The sequence below is a fragment of the Colias philodice genome, chromosome 16 (assembly GCF_061535455.1).
Source record: "Colias philodice isolate Cphi_HAF_F1 chromosome 16, ilColPhil1 Martin Lab GWU primary, whole genome shotgun sequence".
Lineage (NCBI taxonomy): Eukaryota > Metazoa > Arthropoda > Insecta > Lepidoptera > Pieridae > Colias > Colias philodice.
Window position 1 is genome coordinate 7,629,416 of NC_143101.1, and position 23,062 is coordinate 7,652,477.

At 33.7% G+C, this 23,062-nt stretch overlaps 4 protein-coding genes and 1 long non-coding RNA gene across 5 annotated transcripts in view; 1 reads left to right on the forward strand and 4 right to left on the reverse strand.

The window, feature by feature from the left end:
• LOC149481782 (uncharacterized) overlaps nucleotides 1–23,062 on the reverse strand; it is a 270,870-nt gene that overhangs the window by 216,780 nt on the left and 31,028 nt on the right. The window contains exon 2 of the long non-coding RNA XR_016316805.1: nucleotides 16,211–16,776. This is a non-coding gene — a long non-coding RNA (uncharacterized LOC149481782). The remainder of the gene's footprint in view (nucleotides 1–16,210; nucleotides 16,777–23,062) is intronic.
• Nucleotides 3,314–4,131, reverse strand: LOC149481800 (uncharacterized). The gene has a single exon (XM_089704851.1). The coding sequence runs from the start codon at nucleotides 4,027–4,029 to the stop codon at nucleotides 3,364–3,366; it is 666 nt and encodes a 221-aa protein (XP_089560977.1). The 5' UTR covers nucleotides 4,030–4,131; the 3' UTR covers nucleotides 3,314–3,363.
• On the forward strand, nucleotides 8,609–9,435 carry LOC149481801 (uncharacterized). Its single transcript, XM_089704854.1, has 2 exons — nucleotides 8,609–8,616; nucleotides 8,728–9,435. Exon 2 carries the CDS (start codon nucleotides 8,733–8,735, stop codon nucleotides 9,336–9,338), a length of 606 nt encoding a protein of 201 aa, XP_089560980.1. The 5' UTR covers nucleotides 8,609–8,616; nucleotides 8,728–8,732; the 3' UTR covers nucleotides 9,339–9,435.
• Nucleotides 10,885–11,575, reverse strand: LOC149481802 (uncharacterized). Its single transcript, XM_089704872.1, has one exon. The coding sequence runs from the start codon at nucleotides 11,570–11,572 to the stop codon at nucleotides 11,042–11,044; it is 531 nt and encodes a 176-aa protein (XP_089560998.1). The 5' UTR covers nucleotides 11,573–11,575; the 3' UTR covers nucleotides 10,885–11,041.
• Hmgs (hydroxymethylglutaryl-CoA synthase) lies at nucleotides 19,571–21,882 on the reverse strand. The gene has a single exon (XM_089704573.1). The coding sequence runs from the start codon at nucleotides 21,473–21,475 to the stop codon at nucleotides 20,102–20,104; it is 1,374 nt and encodes a 457-aa protein (XP_089560699.1). The 5' UTR covers nucleotides 21,476–21,882; the 3' UTR covers nucleotides 19,571–20,101.

Genomic DNA, 23,062 nt, shown 5'->3' on the forward strand with positions numbered 1-23,062 from the left:
CTTTTATCAGATGTCAAATTGGCTGTGATAATATTTTTTTTAAATATGGTTGTTATAATATAAGGGTTAGCATGGTATACATGTTTTTGTGGGAAGAAAATGCAAAAACAAATTTGCATTTTGTATCAAATTATTTTATCGTAATTTTAAAATTAATTGACTTTACATCAACTCGCCGACTTTTGGGAGAATGAAATAATGGCAACACTATGGCAACAGCTGATGACAATGGCGGCTGTATTTTTTTCTATAAGTTTTGTCGTAATAACTTTGTCGTTAAAACATAAAATAAATAACTTGTTTCCCTGTGGAATGTAATCCTCTGTGTATTTTGTTATTTTAAATTGTACTGTTACGACACCATTTAACCACGCAAGACGGCATTTTAAATATTTTTTGTGAAACAGTGACACTGTTTATCAGTCGGTAGTTCACGACGTAATGGCGGCCGACTAGCTTACTATGGTGAGAGTGTGTGCGTGTACATTGTCTTCACACGATCGCTAGCTTACTACGGTGGCTTCACGTTGTTTGTTCGTAAAACGGTGTCCGTCTTTTTTATATTATATTTTTATATTTTATGAAATATGAATGAGTGACTTTCTGAACGTAACCCGATGCGATGCGTGCGACGCAAGCGGGCCCCGGGGGTGGGGTCACGGGTATTCCCCGATTTTAACGAACGAGATAGCTAAGGAAAAACAAAACAAATGAACAATCATTTGATTGAAAGTGTGTGTGTGTAAGGTGCGCATTGAATTTTTATAAAAAAGAGGCGCTTCATAGGTTTCGCACACAGGCGCTGCCGGGGATCGGCGCGGCCCTGCATAGCTGTTCATTTAAAATCATGTCAATATTACAATTCAATTTTACATAATACGTAACTTATATCTAACTACATAATATATCAAAGATATATCATAATGTCCTGTGGTTCTTACGCGATCCTGAAACGATGAATCTTTCAAAGTTCAATCGAAGCATTTTATGATTATGAATAATTCAAATTATCGTTCATAATTAAAATATTTATGAATAATTAAAATATTCGAGGATGGAATTTATGTGGAATTTATGGAAGAAATCATAAATACCTCCGTTTTCTTTCAAACAATTTACTGTCTGTGATGTTAAGAAGAACATTATGTCTATTTCATCGAAAGCCGTCGGTAATGACAGCATTGGTCGTGATATGATTATTCCAATCCTTGATATTATTGCTCCTGTGTTAACTCATATTCTCAATGTATCCTTATCCTCTCACGAGTTTCCTATGGCCTGGAAAGAAGCATTTGTTATTCCTCTACCTAAAAAAGCCAATCCATCCATGTTTTCCGATTTTCGTCCCATCTGTGTCCTACCCTTCCTTTCTAAAATCCTTGAACGACTTGTCCAACAACAATTATGTTCATTTTTAAATAAACATAACTTGTTTAATCCTTTCCAATCCGGATTCCGTCCCGGTCATAGCACGACTTCTGCTCTAATTAAAATTACTGATGATATTCGTTATGCAATGGATCACAAGCAACTCACTGTACTCACACTGTTAGATTTCAGTAACGCATTTAATACCGTCGATCATGACATATTACTGAGTTTGCTTGGTTCTCTTAACATATCTCCAGCAGTAATTGAATGGTTTCGGAGTTATCTCCAGGGGCGTCGACAGAGGATCAAAATTGACGATCACTTGTCATCATGGTGTAATATCTCTATCGGCGTTCCTCAAGGCAGCGTGTTGTCTCCAATCCTTTTTTCTATTTTTATCAATTCTATTTCAGACAATTTATCTTCTCCCTACCATATGTATGCAGATGACTTGCAGATCTATACTCATGCTTCACTTCCTCAACTTCCAGAAGCTATTGAGCAGGTTAATAACGATTTGGCAAAAATCACTCAGTGGTCTAATAACTTTGGCCTGTTAGTAAACCCAGCAAAAACGCAAACTATAATTATTGGCAGCTCTAAACTGACAAATAAGATAGACTGGAGCATCGTTCCGAAGATAACTCTGGATGGAACTGTGATACCTTTCAGTAACTCTGTCAAAAATCTTGGCATTCATTTTGACACAAATATGACCTGGAAGGTGCAACTTGAAGTTGTGCGTAAGAAGTTGTTTGGCGCTGCAGGATCGATACGCAGGCTGCGCAATTTCCTGCCCATACCTACTAGGATTTCGCTTGCAGAGACCTTACTCTTTCCCATCCTTGACTACGCCGACTCCTGTTACCCCGATTTAACCGAGTTACAACTCGATTCTCTAGACCGCCTTCAAAATCTTTGCATTCGGTTCGTATTTGGTCTCCGGAAATACGACCATGTTTCCGAATTCCGCAAAAAACTTGAATGGCTTCCTATACGTTTTCGCCGGTATGCTCATATGTTGCATTCGTTATACGGTATTTTGTTTGATCCTAAGACCCCTTCCTATCTTAAAGACAATTTCAAATTCCTCAACGAGCATTCCCTCACTCTCCGTTCCTCCAACCTTTTAACCTTAAGTATTCCTTCTCACCGTTCCAACTTCTTCCATTCCTCCTACACTGTCACCGTTATTAACCTATGGAATTCTTTACCTGAAGAAATAAAACGAGCTCAATCGATTTTTATTTTCAAAAAGAAAGTTAAAAACTATTATTTAACTCTGTCACAGGCTAGGTATTAACTCTGACGATTTATTTATAATATGTGCTTATAAAATATGTATGTATGTGTGTATGCTTGTATATATTTAAGTATGTATTCTTATATATTATCTAATATGTGTATATATATAATATTATTATTTGTGTATGTATATGATAATGTAAGATGCATATATGTAGGTATAGTATAGTATATATATAATAAAATATTATTCTGGCACTTTTATTTATTTTGCACCACCATGTTATTGACTCATCTATTTTCCTCGTCTTTTCTGGGTTGCCTGGTAGAGATCGCTGCCAGCGATAAGGCCGCCTACTGTACATTGCTATATTATATTTTTAAGTTTGTAAAATGTATTCTATAAGGTGTACAATAAAGTATTTTTCATTCATTCATTCATTCATTCATAAATATAGTTAAAAATAACCAAAAAAAAACACGCTGCTTTGATTTTCTTTTGAAATAGAATAATAAGATATTAAATCTAATTAATTATTATACTTTGTCACCCATCCTTGATAATATTATGTGAACACAGTTTGAATTAAATTTATTGAGTGAGTCAAAATCTGTCTATCAAGTCTCTTGGGTTTAAAGGAGAACATAATATAAATATACATATAGGTACAAACATGGTGAAGATAATAAAAGCGTGTTAAAAAAGTAAGCTTTAAATTTTAATATTTTATTTTAATGCTGAATATTTTAATTGAGGGGTTCAGGAAGGTTAATGGCGAGGTCGGGGAAGATTGGATTGCCAACGTTGACGGGTTCTGGGGCAATCACAGCTGGTTCGGGAGCGTCCACAACGACTACGGGGTCTGGTTTGATCTGGTCGAGGTCGGCGCCGGGAGAAGGGACCAGAGCGGGTTGCTCCACCACCACTGAGTCGGAAGAAGCTGAGTTCACGTTAACGACGACCTGGACGAGGGGGCCGTTGAAGGGGAAGGGGTTGAATGCGGGTGGGTCAATTAGAGCGGGTCCAACTGAGATTTCTTCGACAGGGTCGATGATGGCGGGTCCAACTGAGATTTCTTCGACAGGATCGATGATAGCGGGTCCGACAGAGATTTCTTCGACAGGATCGATGATAGCGGGTCCAACTGCGATCTCTTCAACAGGTTCAACGACAGCGGGTCCAACTGAGATATCCTCAACGGGATCAATAACCACTGGTCCTACTTGGATGGGGTAAGCAGCACCCAGGAGATCCTGGAGTATCTGTTCTAGGGCAGCTGCGGTGGCAGGGTGGGTGCTGGGGCTGTTGATGGCTGCGAGGATTTCATTAAGTTCAGCCTGGTTGATTCTCTTCTGGGGAAGAGTGGCAGCAGACGCTACCGCGACGAAAGCGAGGACAATTAAGAATTTCATGGTTGGTTTCTGGAAAAAAAATGTAATTAATTTCTGAAAACTACCTTTTATTGCTTAAGAAATTGTAATAGAGTTGATTTTTTTATATTTTCCGACTACTCACATTTGCTTTTGTGCTACCAATAGTATCTCAACATTTTATTTTAGAATTTATAGGAAAAAATTATCTATATAGGATGTCTTTGATGATTACCGTGATGATGTATAAATTGGATTATTATCGTTATCTATACTTTCGGCATGTATAAAATATTAAGCAGAAACAATAAATGAAGATTATTCTTTATTATTTATAATAAAAATGAATCACCAAATGTCTTGCTAATCGTAAAACTCAAAAACGGCTCAACAATACAAGGAATAGGTTCGTATAGTGAAAAAACATGAAAAAAGGGCAAAAAGGTAGAACAACATCTGCCGGCGCAATTGATTATAGAAATATAAGTGTAAGTAAAGTCCCATGTCCCCTAGTGGGGTAAGGGGCATTATACATCTGTTTCACTGATCGATTTTCTTTAGGGACACGATTTTTTTTACTTCCTAATGTAAAAAAGTTGAACAGAGATATTACCTTGAACGGGGAGGTATTGCATCCTACTGAGTCTACTGTATTTCTAGGGTTAACATTGGACGAGAAACTACAGTGGGGAGCCCATATCAACACCGCTGCAGGTAAGCTCAGTTCTGCTGCATATGCAGTCCGAAAAATAAGGCATCTCACCGATGAAGATACGGCTAGATTGGTTTATTTCAGCTACTTTCATAGCATTATGTCCTATGGAATTCTACTGTGGGGCAGGGCTGCAGATATAGAAACTATATTTATCTTACAGAAAAGAGCCATTCGCTCTATATATAATTTACGTGCTCGGGACTCACTAAGAGATCATTTTAATAATACTGGTATCCTTACTGTACCATCACAGTATATATTTAATAATATTTTGCATGTACACAAAAGCTCTGACTTACACACAAGAGTAGGAGGACACGATTATGGCACAAGGAACAAGAATAGAATTGAAATGCCATTTTTCCGATTAGCTAAAATTAAAAATTCATTTATGGGTCAAGGTATACGCTTATACAATAGAATTCCTCACAATATTAAAGAGTTTAGTAGTTCTAAATTTAAAACTTACATAAAAAATGTACTAGTTCAGAGAGCGTACTACAGTATTCAGGAATATATGGACGATAAAGACCCATGGAGGGTTGTCGCGTAAACACCACAGGACAGTTCTTTGGCATATTATGTAGTTAGGTAGATATAAGTTACATATTATGTAAATTTATTGACATTATTTAAAAGAGCAACTATGGAGTTTCTTGCCGATTCTTCTCCATAGATACTGCTTTCCGAATCGGTGGTAAATGTTAAAAATACTATGTAATGACGATTCGAAAGTGCTACTAAATAGTAGTCTAATTGAATAAATGAATGTTTGAGTTTGAGTTTGAGTTTGAGTTTGAGTTTGACAAGTAGGTGATCAGCCTTCTGTGTCCTACCAGACCGAGACATTTTTTTTCTTCTTCTCCACCGGGAATCGAACCCAGGACCCCTCGGTGTTACGCTCCCGCGTCAACCACTGTACCGAGGAGGCGGTTGATAGAAATATTACAAAGGACTTCAAATTTTACACCAGTCCTTTAGGGGAGATTAGGGTTAAATTAAAGCCTCTTTGGTGAATTCATTAAACACTGAAGCAATGTTGTGCTTTAACAATCATTGCAGTGTATAGGACCCAAGGCAAAATATTTCAATGTGAATTTCTCACATTTTTTTAAATTGAGTTGTAAATCATACATGATTTACAACTAAATGTTTAAAGAGTGGATGTTTTGTCTCGTCAATTATTCACAACCAAATTAAAAATTTCAAGCAGATAAATGAATACCACTGTCCAAATTCCAGTCATGTCTGTCTATGAAAATATTTTCTACCATTTCATGTTTAACTACGCACATCAGCAAAATTTATTTTTTATTAAAATATTAATTGATGTAAAATTATTTGATGTAAAAAGTGGCTGCTCATACATTTTTCGTTAGTTTTAATAGTCAAAATTTTGTAACAAAAAATGAAGTTTCTTATTGTCTAAGTTTCCACCTTGTGAGAAGAAAAAATGGTTTTTATTTTCTATATAAAATATTAAAAAATACGTGTGGCAATCGAGGACTACCGCGATAAATCATAATAAATAATTGCATAGCATCACATGACGCATCGCTGTGCCGGTGGGAGTAGGGGGTGTTAGGTTTTTTCGTTACGGAATTTTTACATTCGGTCACCGCGCTCAAAGTCTGAGATAAAAGCTATGCTTAATAGCTTAAAAATCACCTGTGTACAAAATTCATCATATATTTTTATTTTGTATAAGTATGATGTGTGTATGTAAAGAGGTTCAAGAATTATTAATAAAATACGAGACCTTTGTCACCGTTATTTCAATCCGAATAATATCCGAAAGCTTATTTATTTTCTATTTTTAAGCGCCTATATATAAGTTTATAGCAACAAATCGATAGCTTTTTACAATAAAACAGCTGCAACATAACAAATGTAACTAAAATATTTTTTGTGATAACATCTTCATTAGTTTATGATACGTAACGAATATTTGCTAAATTTAATTAATTTATTAACTTGCATTTGTAAGTATATTTTTTTATTAAGATTAGGTAACTTCCCAGAAATTACTAAAATCTAATATGATAAAAAATCAATTTATAGTGATAATAAGAATACATACATTAAATGTTTAATTAAATTATTTTTGGAAAATCATGTTATAGTTTCTTGACGAATAAATTAATTAATTAGTATTGAGTAAATATGACGAAGATAGGCTCTTGAGATTTCGCCATAATTATTCACAATACATGGTGCACAATTATTGTTTAATTTATAAGAGCACCTGAAATTAATTAATTAGATATACAATTTAAAATAGAGAGCGACACACAAGGAACGGTGTGTTTTGGTTATTAAGTAGTTAATGTTATACTTTGAGCAGAGCTTTTGCCTTATCCATACTATAATATTATAATTAATGCGAAAGTAACTCTGTCTGTCTGTCTGTTACTCAATCACGCCTTAACTACTGAACCAATTTATACATGAATTTTGGTATAGAGATATTTTGATACCCGAGAAAGGACATAGGCTACTTTTTACCCCGGGAAATAGGATAGGTTTTATCCCGGAAATCCCACGGGAACGGGAACTATGCGGGTTTTTCTTTGACTGCGCGGGCGAAGCTGTGAAAGCTAGTGTTATATTATAATATATCAAACTTTGCAACTACATAATACAGAATACTCATACTTTTAATAATATTGATACACATTATATTACATTACCTACTGAAAAGGAAATGACAATGTTCGCGGCATTACGCGTAGGTATGATAAGAGATAATTACATATTTATTTCGTAGTAATAAATGATAAAAATTTCACGGCTACTTTGGAAAACGTCACAGTTATATATTTTATCGCACACTTCTGTTTATGGTTATTAGTGACTGCCGCCAATCTAATCAATATTTATTATTGGACATTTATTTGTTTACAATTCAAGATAGTGAATGATAGTATTATCTATAATCTACAAATAATGCTAATTCATAAGACGAATTGATTTTCCTTTTATCGAGAAAAATTTTTAAACTATTTGAAAATTAAGAGACACCAGCCATTCGATAACGTTTCTTTAAAAAAGTAAATATAAGAATATTCCTGTTACTATACATAAATACTACTGATGTAATTTATAAAAATCTTAAATTGAAATGGTACTTATATTTAAGATTTAGGTGCTCGTAATTAATGCCAATATAATATGAATGTCAGTAAAATAGCAAATTATTTGTGAATTATGTAGATATTAACAATATCTAATAATTTATTGGTCTTCATTACAAATTATATAAAGATAATTAAATATTATGTTATAACTGTTCACAATATTATTCCTTGCCCCCTGATATATGTATTAAACTGCATATTATATCAACCAAAATAATATGAACTTATCTTGATAACTATCTACAAGTAAAACAATTAAAATGTCACAGGTTGAATTCTGTACATTCAAGATATTTAGAAGGTTTAGAAGAAAAATTTCTAAGGCATTCTATAATAGGTAATTAAGGAATCCCAATTTGCATAATTACAAAAAAAGCAAGCGAAACTACTTCAACTTAGAAACTTGAAAATACTTATTTTTTATGTTTTAACTATTTAATTATTTATATCCAATTTTTTATTAAATACAAAAGCTTGAAGTTAAAGCTTTCTTGATTTCAAGCTAGAAATAAGCTTAGGTATTTTTTATTTCTGAAGTAGTACAAAACCACCAACTATAAAATAATCGCTATCATTTTTAAAATAAAACTACAACTATACTAACAGATATTATAATAGTTTCTATAGAATTCCACCAATATCTTGAATGATTAGTTTTATTTACTGCATATAGTATAAAATATATTCTCAGATAACATTGCAATCCCAAGATAAAAAATCGTATAAAATTGGAAGAATTTGTAAAGGGATTATTGTTATTGAACTGCTACAGGAAAGGTATGTACTGTAATAATTTAATACGTCTAAAATCTATATTATTAAATATTTCATAAAAATACTATAAAAGCTTATACGATTTTGCTCAATAAATAATATTTCAAATTCCAGATAACATGAAATTCCTACTAATCGCTGCTCTCGTCGCTGTGGCTACGGCCACCCCAACCAAAAGGGGGGGACTCCTCACCCCTGAATCCGCGGGACCCGTGGTCGTTGAAGGCCTCCCCGTCTCTGTTGGACCCGCTGTTGTCGACCAATACGAACCCATCTCCGTTGGACCCGCTATTGTTGACGAACACGAAGAAATCTCTGTTGGACCCGCTGTGGTTGACGAATACGAGCCCATCTCTGTCGGACCCGCTGTGGTCGACGAATACGAGCCCATCTCTGTTGGACCCGCTGTCGTCGATGAATACGAACCCATCTCCGTTGGACCCGCTCTCATCGACGGACCCATCCCCGACCCCGCTGCCATCTCTGGCTCCCCCCTCGTCCAAGTCATCGTGAACGTGAACACCAAGGCATCCGCTGGAGGCTACGAGCCCATCCAGACTGAGCCCGTGATCATTGACCCCATGCCTGAGCACGAATACGAACCTATCCAGACCGAGCCCGTCATCATTGACCCCATGCCCGAGCACGAATACGAGCCAATCCAGACCGACCCCGCCATCATCGACAGTGACCCCGCTGTCAACCTACCCGACATCCTCAACTAAATAGTAAATACTAACGAGTGTAATGAGCAGATTGTGATGGATTGAAGTATAAGACCTGTCTTCTATGGAATTTTCATAATAAATTTTTCTGATTACATTTTCTTAGTTTCATTGATTTATTAGTAGGCACCTATTTTTAAGGAATTTTATCGTTTAATTATATGTATTATCTAAAGTAGGCTTTAGTAACACAACACACGAAGATGCAATATGCGAATAAGCCAAGATACCATATCAATCTCTGTGAAACAGAGTAATCAAATGAAAACTGGAAAACAATTGAGCTTAATTAAAAAATTAAAACTTAATTTCTACAATATGCATAATGATATATTTTTGTTTATATCCAATAATAATGATATAAAATAAATTATAGGTTCATTGGATTCGTGACAGCTACGATTATTATAATAACTGAAACTTTTTTGAAAAACAAATTAATAAAAATCTGGGCGGAGTCGAGGCATAGTTTCACATTAACACAGTTATATTCACGTTTCATTGGTACAAAAAATACACACCTTATTAATTTAAATCCTCATTTTCTATATACATAATATGTGTGTGTGTCATAATCATCTTAGATCATTAAGTAATGATCTAAGTAAATCATAATATGTCGAGATGTTTATCATTTATAGCTAAAACCACAGAATACATGGGTAATAGTAGCTAAACGCTACTAAAACCTAAGGCTAAAACAAACAGAGGTTAAGTAAGGTTTAAGGGCAATGACTTTTTTTTCTATTAAATGTATGTACATATAATGCAAATTTGGGTTTACTTGTCCAGCGAGGCTAAAATGGGAAAGTAGGTAAAGGGTGATTTTTTTGCTGGTATCTTTTTGGCAATACTGTTTTCGATTGATCACGATTCACGCGTGAATCGTATCTTGTGACTTGTTCAGTTTGGTCTATAATTTAACCATGAATCGATTTACGAACGAACAACGCTTGCAAATTATTTAATTTTACTATGAAAATGCATGCTCGGGCATCGCGCACTTCATTTGGCGGTTTATTTTGTCAAAAAAATGGAAGTATTGGACATGCCTGCCATGTGGTTTTAACAAGACGGTGCGTAGTAACAATAATTAGTAGTAAATGGATAGATAATTAAATAAATAAATTAAATCTTAAATATAACGTCTTCCTAAAATTTAAATATGTTCTATCTTCTTTTGGGTATCGTTAAATAGAATCCATAACGATCATATTAACGAGAAGGGTGACATTGAAGTTAAATTTAATTAGTTTTCTGAACAGGCTATTAAAAAATCGGCTACCAATCAAAGAATAATATATTACGTAGCCTCGTAGGTAGCACCTTTGAAGTGATTCAAATACGCATCATATAGATATAAAGATAACTTCCCGTGGGAATGAGTTGATTTGCCGCGGTAAAAGCCAAAAGGTAGTCTCTATCGACATGTTTTAGTGTTTTATAGTGTCCTTACGCGCAATTCAAACCATAAAATCAGTCACATGCAGATTGAGAGACAAACGAACACTTTCGTTTTTTTTAATATTCATGCAATTACCTACTTTGTATGAAAATACGTTATTATATTTAAATAAAAGTTTTGTTGTAAGAAAAAGTGTATAATTTTAAACAATATAATAATATCAACATATCCACATCACAACTTCAATCAACTTGCTCCTAATTAGAGTCGATAACAGATCACAAGGTTTTTGAAGTATTTAGTTTGCGTTTTCAGGGATAGGTAAAGCGGGAACTGGGAGGACGGGTTGGCCGATCTGAGCAGGCTCAAGTTCTGGGTGGTCCACCACAATCACGGGGTCAGGTTGAATGGGAGCCGGGTCGAAGTCAATCAAAGCTGGGCCGGTTGAAATATCCTCAACTGGTTTTGATGGAGTGTTGACGTTGACGATGACTTGAACGAGGGGGGTGCCAGAAACAGCAGCAGGGTCAGGAATGGGTCCGTCGATCAGAGCTGGTCCCACGGAAATCGGTTCGTATTCATCTATAATAGCGGGTCCAACAGAGATGGGTTCGTATTCATCAACGACTGCGGGTCCAACTTCAACAGGAATAGGTTTGATGGAGTCGAGGATCGCATCAAGTTGGTCCTGGAGCAGGGCAGCGGTAGCGGGGTGGGTGTGTGGGCTGTTGATGGCGTTCATGATGGTTTGCAATTGCGAGTCATCGACACGCACTGGGCCAGCGATGGCCACGGCAACGAAGGCAGCGAATACAACGAAGAACTTCATAATTGCCTGTGAATGAAATAAAGTATTAGTGTTGCTTTCACAAAGACTTAATTTAATAAGACTATTTTGTAGTAAGCTACTTACTTACAGTTCAGATCCAAATGATGCAGGAACTGAGATGACCAACGGTTTTATACGTTGTTTTGACTATCGAATATTTTTCTCGAAGACGTGATAATAACATTATTGTATTGTTAAGGGATCAAGATAAAAACAATAATATAAATTTACTGCATTGATACATTATTCGCAAATAAATCAAGCAATGCAAGTTATATACGTCGGAAGTATGAAGTATTTTCCACACTTTTCTTTAACTGATAAATAAATTTTGATAATATGTTTTTTACTTTTTTCTTAGATAGAGATCGAGATCCATAGTTAAATACGTGCCCAAATAAATACAAAACAAAAAACAACACTCTGCTATGCTAGATTATTTTCTTTAGTTTAGTTGATGTCATTAATATGTGGAAAATTGAAAGTAAAAAATATCAGAACGAAGAAATAACCTACTATATTATATATATATATTATATATTATAGTTATTATTCTGTGCCTGTACCTAGGTACCTTTTATTAGACGCGATAACATTAGGATAAAAATAATGTACCTATGCGTTTTAACTTTGATTGCGTTCTATTAATTTATTAAACGACAAGTGGCATTTTCGTTAAAATCTTCATTATTTTTTACAAAGAAGTTTTTGCTTGTAGGTACCTACAAAGTACAACCTTTTTCTCTAATTACAACTAATATTAAGAACCATTACATACCTAGATACTTTACTTATCTATAATCTACCATATGATTAATGTGATTACTAAAATAGGTAGGTATACCTAAGTCCTAATTACATTCACGTGTAAAATTTGGCGCGAAAGAACATATAACTTCCTCATCGAAAAACCGGTTAGGAATTCATCGTAATATAAAATTTATCGATAACAAGAATCATAAATATATGATGGATTATGGTTTAATGTTGATAAATTACATCCACCCTAATAATATTTATTGTAAATCAATAAATGAAATAATTCTTTTATCGATTTATGTCAGGACGGTATTTTAAATGGCGCACAATTTTGTGTATAAAACTACACCTAGGTACACAATAACCATCTTGTCGCATCAATTTATTTCATAGAGATGGACGTTTACATTAATCAAATAAAAATTAAAAATGATTAGCAATATTGCGAAAATCTTAAGTAATTTTTTACCTCAAATGATTTTTATCATTAATCCATACTTAATCTTATTGTTATACTTTCCGTCTAAAGACTAGACAATGCCCGTAGCAGAAACCAAGAACTTCTTCCGATATCGGTGGGAGTCTAAAAAAATATTACGAAAAAATAAATCTATTAGAATGATTAGAGATGTTCTTTTATTACTCAAGTTGAAGGTAAGATTTACGTGAAGGTGAACTAAAAGGAATTTGAATAGATCGAAATAGATTTCCTTGGTGATTTCTTCAAGCGGAAGGTCGCAGTTCAAGTTATTCTTATAGTTAAACATAGAAATACAATACAGGTAAAAGATAACAAGATATAAGAAACACAAAGGGACAATGTAACTATATTATCTTCTGCCATCTATATATATATCCATTTCTTTACTATTTTATCTTGGCACCGTACTTATAATAGAGGTAAAATCTATTTTGAGGAGCGCTTTAAATAGATGTCTCTAAAGACTCAGATTTTTCCTAAAACTACTTCAGATATAAAAAATAGAAGCCAACGACCGTGAACTCGTCGCTACTATATAATTTTAGGAAGAGAATACTTTCTAAAATCTGTTTATTATATGTATAGGTGCGTACTCAGGACTAGAGTGAGTTAATTGGAAACAACTGGCTCCTTCGAAAACTAAACACAGAAACAACTACCTAGATAAAGAGATAATTAAAAGTATAAAGATTTATTTATTCATTTTTGTTAGACACAATAACTACTGAGGTGTAAATAAATAACACGATAAGAATTTATTATAATCTCTACTAAGTGCTTAACTACACGGTATAATAAAAAATTAAAAAAGGTAAATATATCGTAAGATTTTTCATTAAAAAAATAATTGTGCTTCATAAAATTTACCTTGGAACGTGAATGCTTACCTATGTACCTACCTATTCACGCAAACAATATTTAGAATTAGGTACAATGTTGTTGAATTACAAGAATTCGATCGTAAAGCACTCTCTAATGCTTCGCATTATGAGTCGTACAATACGTTTGTGTTGTTTTTAAATAAGCTTCCTTCCTTATTTATTTTTAACAAACGCTACTTAACGAAAATGGTTTTATTAATAATAATTAATTGGTAGAGTAGAAGTAGTTACTTTTAATTCTAATACTTATAATTGATAACGATAAGTGATAACTGCAACTGGTCCGGTCCGGCCCCACCCGATTAGGTTTTTGTAAAATCATGATCATTTGACTAATCTTTAAGATTTCAAGACTTTCTGGCTGTTTTCTCGTTTAAGAGTGAAATTGTCATATAATATTTCTTAATTAGTATATAAAAATATATCCACATCCTTCATATAAATCATGACTGTTAGTTAAACCCACAGTTATTATAATAGATACTACCTATACTAGTATTAAAACTAAGTTAAGCAATATCACAGATAATACAATACTATAAAATATTCGTTTGTATTTAAATTTTCAGTCAAGACAAAATCAAATAGACCGTTATCGATATCCAAAAAAGGATTGCTACGGAAATCGTATTTCAAAAATGACCTACAATAGTCAATACATAATACACACATATTAGGTATATAGAGAATAATTAATAAACTATTTTTCATATATTTATTTACTAGGTTTACGCCCGCGGCTTCGCCCGCGCAGTCTAACAAAAACCCGCATAGTTCCCGTTCCCGTGGGATTTCCGGGGTTGCGTCATTTTCCCGGAATAAAAAGTAGCCTATGTCCTTTCTCAGGTATCAAAATATCTCCATTAGGTACCAAATTTCATGAAAATTAGGCAATAAGGCCGCCCTTTGTGCTTTTTTTATTTTTTTTATTATTGTAACCTTTATGTATATTTTGTTTCTTGCACAACAAAGTGTTAAATAAATAAATCCATGCTAATATTATAAATGTGAAAGTAACTCTGTCTGTCTGTCTGTCTGTTACTCAATCACGCCTTAACTAGGTACTACTTAACCAATTTGCATAAAATTTGGTATAGAGATATTTTGATACCCGAGAAAGGACATAGGCTACTTTTTACCCCGGGAAATAGGATAGGTTTTATCCCGGAAATCCCACGGGAACGGGAACTATGCGGGTTTTTCTTTGACTGCGCGGGCGAAGCCGCAGGTGGTAAGCTAGTAATAAATAAACTATGGTACCTACATACTTACCTACCAACTAGGTATAAATCGTTTTAATTACTTTTTTACTTGTTTTCAATGATATTATACTGATACATAGGTACCTACCTACGTAACAAAAATAATAATGTTTCTATTATCTTTTACATGAATGCTAGGTACCTACATTAGCTTTTGTTCACCGTATTTATGGAAAAAAATATGAACAATGGGTATTATTAAAATTTAAAACCATAATAAATAGTACAATAAATCAATAATTACCAATGTGTAGGTACCTAGGTAGGTACACATTGGTAATTATTGCCACCAGCACGTGAGCTATCGTTTAAGATGTGTTTAAGATTATGTTTTCATAGACAAAATGCTCACATTAGAGAAACGGTATATGCCGGTTGCGCGAAGCTAGAGAAGAAAAAATGAATTTTCAGGAAAAATTTTGCAAACAATTTTTGACGTAATTTTATTGTTAAAGGGGTGACAGACGTACGAGTAAGTACGCGAACTTGTGGCTCGACGACCTTTTTCGCTCGTGTGTCACCCCAAGTACGCGTACTTAAAAACCGTCGAGTAAGTTCGTTGACGATCCAACATGTTTGAAATTTTACTCGTAGCCCGCCTTGACTCGCACGTCTGTCACCGCCGCGAGCCGCGAGCCTAGCCTGTCTAGCTATAATAGGTGTTACTAAGTGCAAAAGTTCAATTAATTTCGTCTTCTTCTTTTAGTTTTATGAAAATAATTTAATATAATTAATATGAATGAATATAATATAATTGAATATTGGCGAAGGTATCTTTGAATCACGCCAAGGAAGTTTCACTCCTGACTTTTTTTACTTTTTTTGTAAAGTACCCTCAAAATATAATAGTAAAAACGAAAATACTTATATCCTTCAATTTTTGAACATTTATTTTGTTAGAATGCTATTTACTTAAAAATAAGTGCTGGTTATTAAATTAAAAATGTCTATATTTAATTCCTGAATAACATAAAATTCCCTCTGTTGATGACATAGAGACATTCGATATCGGTGACACGCGAGAAGCTACTGACCAAGCTCTTGCGTGTGTCACCGACGCGGACGTCGAGCCGAGTAAGTACGCGAACTTTAAAACCGCGATTTTAAAGTTCCTACGTCTATCAGCCCTTTTAAAGTATTTTTTACGTGATCAGTCAGATTAGTGTATGCAAAACTACAAGTCCCTTCGCTTTTAGTATACCAATAGTGGGACACCTGTATAAGTGGCTTAAGTGCATGCGGAAATATACTCTACCTAATAGTAGGGGAGCCCAAGAGGGGATTTTGGGAATTACTCGAGCGCGTCAGATTACTATAAGGGACGGTACCTTAGCTATTCATTAGTACCTCTAGTCAATATGAGCAGTTATGGTTGGTGGCTGCGCTCAGGGGCCCCGCTGGAAAATTTGAATAATCCATAATTCCCTAAGGTTGAGCTCGAATCGTCAGATTAGCGAAATGGGGACTTCTTATATTGTAATTAACCCCCCCATATATTAATCTGACGCGCTCGAATAATATTACTTTAATTTTTTACCCTTTCTTCATAGCGATTAAATCGCCACTTAAATCGTCAGATTAACGTATACTTTTTTTCAGTGACGTCCTGGAGCATGCAAAATATCAATATCTAACGCGCTTGAGTATTTCCAAGCCAATTTTTTTCTTTTTTAAATTAAAAAAAAATCAAAAAACCCTTCCCCACCGCTAAAAGTGAAAACATTATAGGACCTTTTTTTCTCGCTATGGTCTAATCTACCAATTCTAATAGGTTCCCGTGACGCTCGAGTAAATCCACATTTAGCATCCTGGGCTCCCCTACTATAAAAACAAAATCCAATCTGTACACCTACCTAATGTTATTATAAATGTGATTGAGTTCATAAGAAATTTATTTATATCTGTAGACTATTTAATTGCTTCTGCTAGTCTACAGCATAGCCCCATCTAATATCTAATATCTAATATCTAATATCTATCTATCTAATATCTAATCTAATATCTAATATCTAATATCTAATCTTCTAATATATATTATAAAGGCGAAAGTTTGTAAGGATGTATGGATGTATGGATGTATGGATGTATGGATGTATGGATGTTTGTTACTCTTTCACGTAAAAACTACTGAACCGATTACAATGAAATTTAGCACACATATAGAGGGTAACTTGGATTAACACATAGGATAGGTTTTATCCCGGAAATCCCACGGGAACGGGAACTATGCGGGTTTTCCTTTGAAAATGCGGGCGAAGCCGCGGGCGGAAATCTAGTAAATTAATAAAGTTTAAAACTCTCCCTGTCAAACTATAATAATAGATAATCAAATTAACAAACAATTCTTAGTTAGTATTTTCTTGTGTTTGATTGTTTATTTCAATTTCCAAACAATACTTTTCTTAAAAAAACTCGTTTATAAAGCATTTGAATGCTATAAAACTTACAATTAAAACGAAATAATACGATTATACACATTCCTATGATTATACCATTATACTAATCATATAACATAATGCATATATACACATATAATTTGTACAAACAGACGACTTTCTCAAGCTGACAGCTCACAGTTCAATCAAATGCATCATCTGTATAATGCACACGACTTGATTATCTTATCACATTTCTTGTTACACTACTGTTAATGTGCTTATAAGTAATAATCAAGGAGTAACTGCAATTTTAGATCAGTTAATTGAAGATTGGTTAGTTTTTGTGTAGTAGAATATTTTTTGTTCGTAAATAAGTATGTGAAGTGTTTATGAGTTTTCATTAGATTAGAATCTATGCATATATCATATTATAATATATTTTGTAAACCGTCATAATCAAGGTCACAATATTATACTTACGTGATCTATATATTTCATCAACGATCACATCGTGAACAAAAAAAGATCGTGTGCCGAAGCACACGTGTCAGAACTGAAACTTCATTGGCAAGATTCAAAGATACCAAAATTGTGCCTAACTGACCTTGAAATTTCACTTAAAAAATATTCAATTAGAATGTTTTAAAATACCGATTAATTTTATAATAATTAATAAATTATTCACTTTCAATTAGAAAATAGCGTTATATAGATAGAATACAATTAGTAAAATAGACACTAGAAACCTGCTAATTATCAAGTATGTACTTGTATGCCATTAGTAATTACTTAATGACGTGTAAGTGGATAGAATTTATGTTTACTGCCAATTTTCTTCGATAAAAATCCAAAATATCCAAAAATCCAAAAATATACCAAAATCAAACCAAACACGTCTTAGGTGAACGACACAATTATAAATAGTATTTTTAATTGTTTACCTTTAATCACACTTACTTATAGTTAAATGGAATGATGATGATGATATTTAAATTAACAAATTAACAAATTTAACAAACTTAAATTTTCTAAACAACGGCCTATACTGAACAATTTTAAACTACTGTGGCTTATGCGATCTTATTATGCAATTTAAAGTGCAACCTCTCTTTCTATCTTTACTTATAATTTAAGTAATATATAAGGCTGAAGAGTTTGTTTGTTTGAACGCGCTTATCTCTGGAACTACTGGACCGTTTAAAAAATATTTTACCGCCGTATATATAAATGATGAGTGCTATAGGCTATAATGTACAACGAGTGAAGTCGAGGCGAACCACTAGTTAAATATAAAACCACAATAACAATTTATACAGCTTTATCGATTAAAGTGTGTGAACCTTGCCCTTTAAAATATAAATATTTACCATTTCCTTGCCGCATATATGAATGATGTCTAGGTTAAAAAGGGTATCCAAATGTAAGTACCTATGTAGGTAAATCCTAAAGATAATCCACCAGGTCACCGAAGTAGAACTAATTACAGCTATTTCCTGCCTAACTAGCAAACTCACTTCGACTTCGACCCAATTCCACCATAAGCTATTTTTTAAATATCAAAGAATACGTATTATATTAAAACTGCCAGACATGTTCAACAAACATCAGATTACATTTAATAATTATTTTTTCTCGTGATAACATCGCATCGTCATCAAAATCTCATCAAAATTTTTTGAGTTCATCGCGAAAAGACAGAGACGTGTTGTGGGCTTTTATTCATAACATGAAAAAAATGATAGATATCGATAGCTTCTTGGGTATAAGCGCCTGGCAAACTTCTTGGCCAAAAAGTAGCTAGCCTGGTCAATTTTTAACATTCGAAGCTACATAAAGTCCCAACAGGCTGAATTTCTGTGAAGTTGTTGAAAACATAATTAATAATTATAAACAATGTCTAAAAGTTCCCCATCATTCCCCTGTAAGGAAAAAATTTTTTTCAAGGTCCAAGGTCATAAAAATGAGTTTTTCGCGATTTCCAGCAATTCGGTAAGTTTTTATCATAAAGTACCTCAGGCAAAGATTGTAGATTTGATTTCTTGTAAATGAGCCAGTAGATCCTGAGATTATCGCGTAACGCATTCAAACAAACAAACTCTTCTGCTAAATTATTATAAGCAGTTAAGTAATACATATTTTTATACAAAAGTTGAAAAGTATTTAGTATATTAAAATAATCTGCAAACAGAATTAAGAAAAATAAAATTCCTTTTGATATTGTTATGTAATATTATTATATATTTCATTTAAACTGTAAACATAATAATCATTTTAACAAAAAGTAAGATGTGATGTGAGACTTTTTGCTTTCTTGCAGAAGTGCAATAGAACTGAAACATATTGATACTTAAATTCTTCCTTTTTATTTTGAACACTCACATAGTAGGTATTCATTAATACATTCCAATACAATTATTCAATATTTCATAATGAATATAGTAATTGCTCCATAATAAATAAAATATTTTATATTAATTTAAAAATCACCAAATACTAAGAACCCACTGCTTATCCCATTTATATATTTTATACATTCACCAACATTTGATAATGCTGCTTTGAATATATTTACATATATTATAAACAAAAAATCCAAAGTCACATTGCAATCATTCCCCGTCATTTAATTATCTACCATTTATAACTAATAAGCCATTGTTTCACATAAATAAATAAGAACATTAACCAGTTAATTGTCTATGATCAGGACATAATTGAACTAAAAAACTAAAACAATAAATACTCATTATCAACACCAAGTAAACAAGTTAAAGCTTCCTATCATAAGTACGTCTTCGTTGCTCATCAATTTGTAAAAGGTAATATGTTCCGGGGAATAAGGTGTCTATGGGCCCAGAAGGCTTGTAAGGAGCTGTGTGGTAGTTTTCTGTCCTTATTTGCATTATATCTGAAAACTTCTGTGGTTCCACGCTTATCCTCCTATCTAATAATGACAGGCTATCATGAAGGGAGTTTATTAATTTCTCTAATTTAGACCCTGCGCTCATGTCATTACAGATGTTAATTGAATACATTGTAGAGGCCAAACCAGAACCGTAAGAGAATAATGCAAACTTCTTTCCAATCAATTGCTCTGGTGATTTGCTTATTAAATATGATGCAAGACCTCCATACAGGGATGGTGTGTACATATTACCAACATTCCTAGCAATGTGTAATGATGGCTTAGTTTTGGTTTCAAACAAATCCTTGCTGTAGGTCATGAAAGCCTTTTCTACATCTCTATCAAAGTAGGTATTTTCTCTTTTGTGATTGTTGAACTGTGACAATCCTGGGAATTGTTTTTCCCTCTCTTCTAAGGGAGTGTTTAGAAAATCATTAAAGCTGACTCTTCCAAGAGATTTCTGTACCAATTTACAGTATGGTGTGTGAAATAGCATACCATCCAAGCTTAACAGGCCTTTAAAATCAGGATCTACAGTTCTCATTTTTTTACAGAATAAGTTGTAGCAATTGTCCAATGCACTTAGATAACACTGAATTGATAATTTACCATCGACATATGGAAATTCCGAGGCTAGATCTGGCTTGTAGAAATCATAAGCGTGACACATATAAGAAGCACGAACACCACAGTCAAAGACCAAAGGGGCATCTGGTCCGATAAGCATTGCCACTGCTCCAGCACCACCTGTAGGCCTCGCTGGGCCTTTCCCATATACAGCAATATCTCCAGCAACAACTATCGCCTTTCTTCCATCCCATGATGAAGACTCGACCCAGTTTATAGCATTGAATAAAGCGGCTGTGCCACCATAGCAAGCATTTGTACTGTCAATTCCTTCTATATCTGTGGCTCCTTCTTTGGCAAACAATGTCATGAGGAAAGTCTTTACACTTTTACTTTTGTCAATAATGGTCTCAGTACCAACCTCAAGCCGGCCAATATCGTGGAGATTGATGTTATTTTTTTCAATGAGTCTGTGAAGGACAGTCATACAAATAGAGTTGATGTCTTCCCTATCAGAACAAAAGCTCATTTTACTTTGCCCAAGTCCAATTGTATATTTTCCGGCTGCCACTTCATCGAATTTTTCCAATTCCACTTGATCTACATATTGCGAAGGGAAATATATTTCCATGGCATGAATGCCCACATTTTCTACTTTAGCTCTAGCCATCGTATTCAGGTAAACCGATAAAACACTGATGAATACTTAAACACAGAATTTTCTCAGAGTTAACTGTTTTATACGTCGCGGACTACTAACGCTGAACACGTCTTGAATCAGACTCGCTATGCTCGCCTTACTCGCTTAGTACCGACGTCAGGCACAACGTAACCGGCACGCGATGATCATACCATTGACCTACTGTGGAACCACTAACCTAACTTTCTTTTACTCTTACACGAGTGACCGATAACAATAATTACGTGGCGCGAACCTTTTATATGAAATACGTAATTGCCGTAAAGACTGGTAATTGTTTAATTTATAAAGTTATACTTTTTATAGTTTGGGATTGTATTGAACTTTTTGACATGAATTCCTAGCCGGTGCTGTCACACCACATACATCAGTGATCAGTCATCACAGTGACGTATGACATCGAATGTTAAACGTTCCGTTATAAACAAGTTTCATCACAATATGATCTTCCTTTTAATTTTTTTAATTTTACAGTTATGACTTATGACCATGAAAAGAAAATAAGAATTGCAATATGTGTTCGTTTATAACTCGAAAATGAATATTTAATATTGTGACTTAAATGTTATATTTTCTATTAGCGACCCCCTCCCAGCTTCGCACGGGTGTAAATATATGTTTAAATATTATATTTAGATATACTTAAATCTTCCTTTTGAATCACTCTGTCTAAAAAATTAAAAAACTGCATCAAAATCTGTTCCGCAGTTTTAAATATCTAGTAGGTAGGCATAGGTAGGTACATTGGGACCAACAGACAGCGGGAAGCAAATTTATTTTATAGAATGCAGTGATTAGATTTATCTAAGATATCTATATTCATTTAAAATTATCTTGTATCACAATATCTATCAATTGTAATTGATCGCCTTACAAAAGGCTTGACCGATTTTTATGATTAATAATATTATTCTTATATAAATTTTTAGGAGGTAATAGATACTTTCAGTGGACAATCTTTCTTTATTATATTCTAAAACAATATCTATTGAAAAACTATTAGACGTGTCCTACGATCTCGATCGTGACCACGAATTTCTATAACATAAGTATGATAAACTTTCACTCCAATAACGGTCACCTTTCTAAGGTCGACTCGGTGGCCACCTAGCACTCAACCAGTTTTTATTGTTTACATAATTTACATTCGTCGCGGACGCTGTACCAAGTTCAAACGAATGGAATCAGATTGGTATCGAAGACATCTTACAAGCATCAAAGAATATGTAATAGGTAATTACAAGCATATTGAAAGTTATGTGTTTATTTAATACATATATACTTATTATACTTATATGATAAATTACCATTTCCGGTAAATAAGTTTATCGCACTATTATTGAACTATCTTTATTTACGCTTCTGAGTTCTGACGGCATTTCAGTTCATGACCTGGTTATAATGTAAATCGTAATGTATGTATAGTTATTCTACATAGGTATTCAATAAGGAAGCGCTGTAAAACCTTGTACAAATAGATTTTAAAATATAACTGATATAAAAGTACGTATAGTGAATGGTAGAAAACCTTAAGGTTTCTAAATTCTAATTATACAT